This window comes from Monopterus albus, unplaced genomic scaffold (genome assembly GCF_001952655.1).
Source record: "Monopterus albus unplaced genomic scaffold, M_albus_1.0 scaffold10.1, whole genome shotgun sequence".
Lineage (NCBI taxonomy): Eukaryota > Metazoa > Chordata > Actinopteri > Synbranchiformes > Synbranchidae > Monopterus > Monopterus albus.
This window is the reverse complement of record NW_018127890.1, coordinates 143551-152455: the sequence shown is the minus strand read 5'-3', so window position 1 is coordinate 152455 and position 8905 is coordinate 143551. Positions and strand designations below refer to the sequence as shown.

General features: G+C 41.6%; 1 protein-coding gene across 2 annotated transcripts in view; it reads right to left on the bottom strand.

The window, feature by feature from the left end:
- LOC109954510 (hexokinase-1-like) overlaps nucleotides 1-8905 on the bottom strand; it is a 21044-nt gene that overhangs the window by 2607 nt on the left and 9532 nt on the right. Inside the window, exons 3-20 of one of the 2 annotated variants that reach the window (XM_020589884.1) lie at nucleotides 8616-8764; nucleotides 8402-8521; nucleotides 8087-8182; nucleotides 6849-6948; nucleotides 6509-6692; nucleotides 5737-5892; nucleotides 5548-5635; nucleotides 5188-5333; nucleotides 4406-4598; nucleotides 4197-4308; nucleotides 3588-3736; nucleotides 2518-2637; nucleotides 2150-2245; nucleotides 1929-2028; nucleotides 1662-1845; nucleotides 1330-1485; nucleotides 1018-1128; nucleotides 684-703 (exon numbers count right to left, since the gene is read on the bottom strand). In XM_020589884.1, the coding sequence (XP_020445540.1) occupies nucleotides 684-703; nucleotides 1018-1128; nucleotides 1330-1485; nucleotides 1662-1845; nucleotides 1929-2028; nucleotides 2150-2245; nucleotides 2518-2637; nucleotides 3588-3736; nucleotides 4197-4308; nucleotides 4406-4598; nucleotides 5188-5333; nucleotides 5548-5635; nucleotides 5737-5892; nucleotides 6509-6692; nucleotides 6849-6948; nucleotides 8087-8182; nucleotides 8402-8521; nucleotides 8616-8764 (2280 nt within the window). Of the gene's footprint in view, nucleotides 1-683; nucleotides 704-791; nucleotides 1129-1329; nucleotides 1486-1661; nucleotides 1846-1928; nucleotides 2029-2149; nucleotides 2246-2517; nucleotides 2638-3587; nucleotides 3737-4196; nucleotides 4309-4405; nucleotides 4599-5187; nucleotides 5334-5547; nucleotides 5636-5736; nucleotides 5893-6508; nucleotides 6693-6848; nucleotides 6949-8086; nucleotides 8183-8401; nucleotides 8522-8615; nucleotides 8765-8905 lie in introns of those variants that run through there. The other variant, XM_020589883.1, reaches the window with a different exon arrangement.

The following is an 8905-nucleotide window of genomic DNA, read 5'->3' as shown; positions in this document are numbered from 1 at the left end:
CCACAGACCTATGCAACAATAAAAACCATTATTACTGTTGGAATAGTTCACAGGCTGCGCCTGCCACACTTTGCTGAGTCAGAGAATATGTCACTCCACAAACACTGGAAAAAATATCTGTTTTTGTTAACTCTCGTATAGTCACATATGCATGGCTCTTTCACCAAATAATAACTAATAACAATGTACTGTGGGACTTTCAGTGTCCACTATATAAGGGCAGTTTATTAGGTACACCAAGCTAAAACCAGATCAGTCCTGCTAAATATGAAGGTGCTAATGTTCAGTTGTAGAAGGGTGCTGCTTCAGCTCCCTGGTCATTTTGGAGGATGTAGTTCCTGATGCTGTTATAGGGACCTGTTTTTTATTTTTTATTTTGTCCACTTCCTTTACATCACTGAGGGTACTCTAAATAATACAAACACCTCTCTGTTTAATGCACTACAGTTTAACTGCACCACCAACTACATCTTCCAAAATTGCTTTATATTCTTCTTGCAGGTAGGATCTATTGAAGGATTGTCGTATTAGACAACAATAGATTTAGTTAAGTTGCCTAATAAACTGACAACTAAGTATATATTCTCTTCAAACACCATCTGGTTCAATTCAGCTTTATTTGTATAGTGCCAAAGCACAACAACAAATCATCTCAACCTTAGTGTTATTAAGAAAAACCCAACCAAATCCCCCTTGAGCAGCACTTGGCGACAGTGGGGAGGAAAAACTCCCTTTAACGGGAGAAACCTCTGACAGACCCCGGCTCTTGGTGGGCGGCATTCTGCCTCGACTGGTCAGGGTGAGTGGTTAGAGGAGAGAGAACTGAAGGGCATGAAGAAACACCAAACAAACACTGGGCAGGGTATTGGGGCCAGTCGTGGCTCATCTGGTGCAAAAAGGATCAGTGGTTTGTCTTGGTTACATTCCTTCATGCATCACTGAGGGTTTAAACATGCTTGTGTATCAATGTTTTGATTGAGTTTGAAAGCCATTTTAATATATGTATTATTTGCACACATATGTATTTCACTGTACCTCACCTCTTTGACTATGATGCTGTCATCACAAGTGCTGTCCAGCCCTAAGTGTTGCAGGATGGACCTCACCTGCAGTAAAGCCAACCTGTCACTGTAGAAAGACACATGCAAAAAGACTGAGAAGAATAGAAAAACATTCAACCAAAAATGCAAACATCAGGAGCTATGTGAAGTGAAATCCACTGGCACTGGTGGTATTAATTTCACAGCTCAGCAAGACGAGAGGCAAATTTCCAGATCACTTTTCACTTGCTTGAATAATGCACCGTAAACACAAATGGTTTTTGTTTACCTCTCTATCTGTGAGAGGAACTTTGTTTCAAAGATTCCTCTGGTCTTCAGTGTTTCAGAAATCTGTCCTCTGAACAGGAATCCTTTCTTGGTCATGTCTATGAGGATGTTCCTCACTATTTCACCGAGGTACATGCCGCTGCACATTTTCTCATAGCTGTAAAACACATGCAAACACAAAACATATACATTAATATACATGCATCCACACATAGTTGAAGCCATATATGCGGATCTGGGAAATAAAGGGTTAATACATTTACAGGTGTTTCTGACTTGAAGAGCGTGGACATGATGTGTGTGTGTGTGTGTGTCTGGGGGCGGGATTCTAACCTTTGTTTGCCTGGGTTGAGTGATAACTCATCCACAGCGCGGTCGTACTCTGTCCTAAAGTCATCAAGGCATCCGTTGTCTCCGAAAGCCCCCCACTCCATGTTGACACACATCTGTCCCTCATCTCCCTCTACCATCTCGATGTTTCTCATCTCCTCCATGTAACATGCATTACTGCCAGTACCTTTAAGGAGACAGACACACTGGATGAATAGAGCATAAAAAACCAAATGTTTATCAGAAAGTGTCAGTATAAAGTGAACTTACCAGCAATGAGTCCAATTTCACAGGTGGGTTCTTCATAGGCACAGGTCATCATGGTTCCCACTGTGTCATTAACTATGGCCACCACATCTAGGTCAAATTCCTTAAGAAGAAACACATAACATCACTGCAGCATCACTGTTTACTTATTGCATGCAGTGCCGTATTTAAATGACTGGAAGCAGATACTTTCCTCCCCTTCTTCCCCTTTCCTAATATCCTACCTCTCTCCTCTTAATGGCTTCCCTCAGCAGTCCCACCACATCTTCTCCTTCACAGTCTGTTGCCTTGAAGCCTTTGGTCCATGTCAACAAGGTGCCCTGTGTGCGCAAACATATAATCATAATTTTGTGAACTCCTCAGGCCTCAGAAAATTGTTTCTCATGATCACAAACTTTATCATAATGTGATCAAATTAAAAAATAAAGCAGCTTTTCTTAGCAAAACATTTCAAATTTCCTCTTGACACTGGTCATCTGTGCGTTTATCAGTACATCCATTCCGCAGAATCAGCAGCTGATTTTAAACTCTTGGAAAAGTAAGGGACAGTACAGTGTAGCAGAGAGGATGGAAGGAGGCAGAGCAGACTCACAGCGTCTAGGCTGGTCTGCCGGCAGGGGAATGAGAAGGTGAAGCCCAGAGGAAGACGAGTATTCTTCATCCCCATGTAGTCCAGGAAGTCACTGATACAGTGCACGATGTGATCAAACAGCTGAAAGAAGAGGATGATGTGTAAACTACAGTTCATATATTCAAATACATTTGTCATATTCTTTCACTACTGAGTACACAGCGAACTCTACTGTGTGAAAATGAAACATATTTGGAACAGTATTCGTGTCAGTTCTAAAATTTGGCAGCTGGTAAAATGTGCACTTTCCCCCATCTTCAGTTACTTTTAAATTTGAGTCCAGTGCATAAGTGGAACACAATGGAAAACAGCCATTTTTATGACACTATACAGTGGAATGTAGAGTAAATAGTGAACAGCTCTGGACACAGGCCACATGTCTCATCACGTCTACAATTTTCTGGCTGGTGAGGATTTAAACCACTCCTTTTAAAGTCCCTGCACAACATGGACAGATTATGTCACAATGGGCTCCTGTTCTGTAGTCTGTAGTCATTTGACTGAGTTTCTAACAGAAAGGTTAACAGTCCTTTCATGGGTCTCTGGTCTAGGGCCTCCCTGAGCCATTGGGCCTCTGTGTTTGTGCCCAGAAGGCCAGTTCAATAATCCATCCATGCTGCACAGCCACACAGGTGTCTTGAAAACCTCTGCTCAGGTTGAAGTTGGTAGAGATATGATGGGGAAATGTGTCAAACTACACATACTAATAAATGTGACAAAAGTGGAAGCTCCCCCACAGGAACCTGTAAAATAACATTCCAGGTAAAGAAACTGATGGAGTGATAGTGACAGTGAAATGTTCGAAGTCAACAGACAGGATTAGCCTCAGCTGCTTCTCAAGGGTTAAACTCAAATCTGTGTTTTAAAGTGCTAGTGCTAATCTCTACTAATCTCTGTCTCCACCTATACCTTTCCCTGTTTCTATTCTATTTACATACCTTTGAGCCAACAAGCATGACCCATCCTTCTCTCTCTTCTCCTAGAGCTCAATTTAACACAGTTTAATGTGCTAAATAACTGGCGGATCCCACCTCCTCTCCTGTACCCTGCATCACTTCTAGAGGAATAGCATAGATCTTGTTGTGCATCTCCACTGATCTCCTCTTCCCAGAACGAATCTTGACCAGCAGAACTCGAAAGTTGGTTCCTCCTAAATCCAAAGCCAGGAAATCACCGTTCTCTGGACAAGCAGACAGAGAGATGGATCAATACATAAAACAGTAACCAGTTCAACCACCAACAAAAAAAAAAAAAAAACACATTTCACCGATATGCACTGTACAAAGAATATACCACATGTACTAAAGCTGCAATTGCATTTTATTGTCCTGTGTCATTGTTTCCCTGCTTTGTTTGTGTATGTTGTCTCTCTAAAATGTTACTGATGTTATTGCTCGTTATAAAACCAATGTCTGAATCTATTTTAAAGTTGAATGGGTGGGTATGATGTTTCAGTGGTGACAGATTATCACTCGCTGAGGGTTCTATCAGTCACAGGGGTGTAACATAGTGTGAACCTGCTCTAATGAACTGCTGATTAGCAACCTTAGCTGCCTTCTTTTCCCAGCAGACACACATGTGCAGTCACAAGTTGGCAGCTTGAATGTGTGTGTACGTGCGTGTGAGAGTGTGTGTGTCACCTGAGCCGTCCGGAGTGCTTCGTACAAAGGTTGGCAGCATTTTGACAGTAGCACTGTCCTGAGTGTTCCCTGAAAGGCCGTTCTGGATCTCTGCCCTCATACGTTTCTTTACCTAAAGAAATAAAGACAATTGAATTAGTGAAGAAACACACAACAAACATGAACACACCCATACACATACACACACTACAGCATCTTTCTCTCCTCACCTCCAGCAGCTGTTCGGTTGTCAAGCGAAATTCAGACAGTATTTGGTCAATTTGTCGTGAATGCTCAGCAAGTCTGTAGGCCACAGCTGTCACCATGGCAGCACCTTTTCCACTGCCGCTCTCCGATAGCAGGAACCGGACGTCAGAGTCTGGGACCAAACGGCGAACTGTCTTATGAAGACGTCGGGCATATCTGAAATATTTTTCAAGTGTGGAAATTGTAGCAGTTTTAATAGGAATTTCCTTTTATTTAGATAGCACATATTACAGACTAATGAAGAAGAGACCACGAACAATGTAATGTAGTTTATAATTCACTGTTGAGCCTCTGAGAACAACTCTGTGATTACAATGGAACAGTGAGGAGTAATAATAAGGAGCATTATAGTGCTGATAGAACATTTAAACTAAATACATCCATTATCTTATTCCTGAACAGGGTCATGGGGGCACTGGAGCCAATCCCAGCTGACATTGAGCGAGAGGCGGGGTGCCCCCTGGACAGGTCGCCAGTCTAGTACAGGGCTGTCTCCTAGGGGCAGTTTAGAGTCACCAGTCTGCCTAAGCTGCATGTCTTTCAACAGTGGGAGAAAGCTGGAGTACCCAGGAAGAACCCACGCAGGCACAAGGAGAACATGTAGACTCCGCACAGAAAGGCCCTGGGCCAGACGGGGCCAGCCGGGGCTCGAACCCAAAACCTTCTTGCTGGGAGGTGACAGCGCTAACCACCACACCGCTCTGCTGCCCAGCTAAATACATATGTATATTTATTTATCACTCACTGTGGATGCATCTTGTAGAGAGAGCCATCGATGCCTACAGTGGTTCGGAGTCGTGCCGCTCCTTTGTTCTCCTTTAGCCTCAACAGGATGCCAGCCAGCGTGGCAGCTATCAGGTTGGCAGAGCGGAAAGACACGATGGTACAAACCTGAAGGGGGAGAAGAAGAAACATTCAAACTTCATGAACTGCAGGACAGGATAAACTCAGGATGTCATTCTTTGCTGAAATAACAATAAAACTGAAAGAAAACAAATGAAATATTTGAATATATTTAAATATATTACTATGCTGTTTTTCTAATTTGAGTGACATCTGTGACAAGAGAGATTCATATAATTCTCTGCAGCTATACTGTACACACATGCTGCACAGCGATGCAGTCATCATGTGAGGGCTCCACACCAAGTTTTGTTAAAATCTCTTTGGCCTTTGACAACCCCTCCTTACTCCTAGACAAGAGGGAGAGAGAGAGACGAAAAGAAACTATGACTGAGTGACTAATTGATTACGCAAGTGCATTAAATCTAAACAGCCCTGTAATTTGACTTACTTCTCTATGGCTGAGACATGTTTGGTGTCAATTTTCCCTTTAGTGAGCAGCTCGGGGGTGATCCTTCCCTCGAACAACAGGCCTTCTCTGGCCATCTTCACCAGAATGAGACGAACCAGCTCCCCCATGTACATACCACTGACCATCTTCTCAAATCTAAAACAAAACAGAGAAGTGGGTAAAATAGACACTGAGGAACTGGTCAGACATCATAAAATTTGGATGACTATGACTGTACCATAGTTTTCCAACAAATTGCTGTTCACTAGCAGTTCTGTGTTTTTTTTGCAGCTGAACCTTTTCTTCTTGTTTGTTAATTCAATATGCTGCTTCATCTTTAAAAAATACAGACTTTTCCATGTGAGGAAACAAGAGCAGAAAGCCAAAAAAGGCTAATTTTTTTTCTGTTACTCGTATTAACTAACACAATGTAGAATTAAATTGGATCTCAAAGCAAAAGTTAAAAAAATAGCTACATTAATCTAAAGATGAAACAGCAGACTGGAGGTACATGACGGCCTCCCGGTTTCAAAAACTACATCAGTGTTTCACTGTTTTGATTGTTTTCTCAAATATAAACGAGCCAACATTTCCCATATCATCTTTCTCTAACATATTCTCATCCCCAGCGCATCAAATGCTCCCTTCTCTCTACTTGAATAAACAGCTGGCTGAGGAACTGACAGCTCTGTGGTTTCCTTGCTGCTTGAACAGTATCTCATTTAGATTTTCACAGGGGTGAACGAGGCATCAGTTTGAGGTGTTGACGTACAGTTGTTTGCCGGGGTTGAGAGAGCCTCGGTCTATCTCTCTGTCAAACTCTGTCCTGATGTCTTCCAGCCTGCCGTCGTCTCCAAAGCCTCCCCACTCTGTGTTCACACACATCCTGCCCTCATCTCCCTCCACCAGATCAATGTGACGCAGCTCCTCCATGTAGCATGCATTGGTACCTGTACCTAAAACCATAGAAACACACATTCATTTCTTTGTCTCTAATGTTTTTTTTCACTACTTTGATGTACCTTGAGAAGACTGAATTCCATTTAATGTGTAAAAATGGAAAATGCACTCTTGAATATAATTGACTATTTAAATACACATCATTTTAGTACCAATGATGATGCCAACTTCACAGCGCTGATCATCAAAACCACAGGTCATCATTGTTCCAACCGTGTCGTTTACTACAGCCATGATGTCAGCTTCGTAGTCCTGAAATAATTTACACACACATATGATATACTGTACATATAATAATATCAATCTAAACGGTTGTTTTTGCTTGTTTTCTCTCTTTCTTTACAAGTGTCCAATTATTTAGATAATAAGAAATTATAACTTGTGTTTTTCTTTGGCAACATTGTTTATTGAAACTTTCATCACAGTAAAGCTTGAATCGCTTTGTCCATGTTATCAGATAGCCCTTCAGTAAAGCCCCCTTTGAACTGATAAATTGATATATTATGCAGTAATCAAAAAATATGTTGAGTCAAACTGTCTCTACCTTTAAGATTAGACTTAAGACTTTACTTTTTGATAGAGCTTATAGTTAGGGCTGGATCAGGTGACCCTGAGCCTTCCCTTAGTTATGCCTGGACTGCTGGGGGCCCATGATGCTCTGAGTTTCTCTCCTCTCCTCTGGAGCTCTATGTTTCTGATGAGCAGCCCCCAGCCACATCAACCTGCCCAGTGTTTGATTGTTTGTTGTTGTGTTTGTTGTGTCTTGTTGCTTTTCTTTTCTTTTCTCTCTCCTCTATCCACTCACCCCAACCAGTCGAGGCAGAAGGCCGCCCACCAAGAGCCGGGGTCTGTCGGAGGTTTCTTCCGTTAAAAGGAGTTTTTCCTCCTCGCTGTCACCAAGTGCTTGCTCAAGGAGGATTTGTTGGGTTTTCCTCTATAATAATAATAATAGCAAGGTCTAGACCTTACTTTGTAAAGTGTCCTGAGATGACTTTTGTTGTGATTTGGTGCTATACAAATAAAATTTGATTTGAATTTGAATTGAAATTGATCCATGGATAATGTTTCATCACAGCAGCTAAATTGCTTACATTCATTTACAAAAAAACAGTATAATGTTTATGAAATTGCATTTTTGTTTTAACTCTTTTCCACTCTAAATTAACTGATTGATTCATAACTGATTAAACAGTAAAAATGAAAACACAAATTAAATTTCTGCTCATCTCTAATTATTTTCACACACACACATGAAAAGAGAAACACATTTTCTGTCATCTACTTCATCCTGTGTCCCAGTCTGGAATAACCAAATACATTATAATAAACAAGTTGATCAGTTTAGATACAGAACTGAATAGTGGCATAAGAAAGCTTGAATAAGACTCACTCCTCGTTTCTTAATAGCTTTGTTGAGCAGCTTGACCACGTCCATCCCCTCCACTCCACTGGTCTTGAATCGCTTTGTCCATGTTATCAGATAGCCCTGGAGACAAACAGAGGCAAACCAGAAAAACAAAGAGCTAGATTGGATGCTTAATGGAGACTTGGCTTTATCAGTGGCACACACATTACTGTGGCTCAGGTCTCCATTACATTTGTGGCAGCAACAGATGTCAGATATTTAGAGATTGGAAAGTGTCATGTGCTACAAAGAAGCTGACTTCATGTTCGAGCAGTTGATCATTTTTTGATTTTGTTTTACCTCATCTAATTTGGTCTGCCGGCAGGGGAAGGAAAAAGTTAATCCAACTGGGAGTTTCTTGTCTTTGATGTTGTGTTTTTCCATGAAATCACCGAGACACTCTGCCACATGGTCAAACAACTGGAACAGAGGTGAAAAGATGGAGGGGTCATCTCAGGTGGAGTTAAAGAAAAGCTGTGTGTGTATGTGCACATGTATTTCAGTATGAACCTACTCTTGTTCCACTGCCGTGAATGATGTCCTCTGGTGTGTCATAGATCTCACTCTCCATCTGAACGGTCTGTTTCTTCTCATGACTCACTTTGACACGAAGGATCCTGAAGTTACTGCCTCCCAAATCCAAAGCAATGAAGTCTCCTTTTTCTGTCAGGAAGAGGGGGAGAAACAGAGACAGGAAAGTTGAAAGAGACAGAGAGGGACAGAAATGACAGTGGCCAGACACCTACACTTTGACGTGTTATCTTTTAATTGTTTATTTAACTTTTATTTTACCAGGAATTCCTG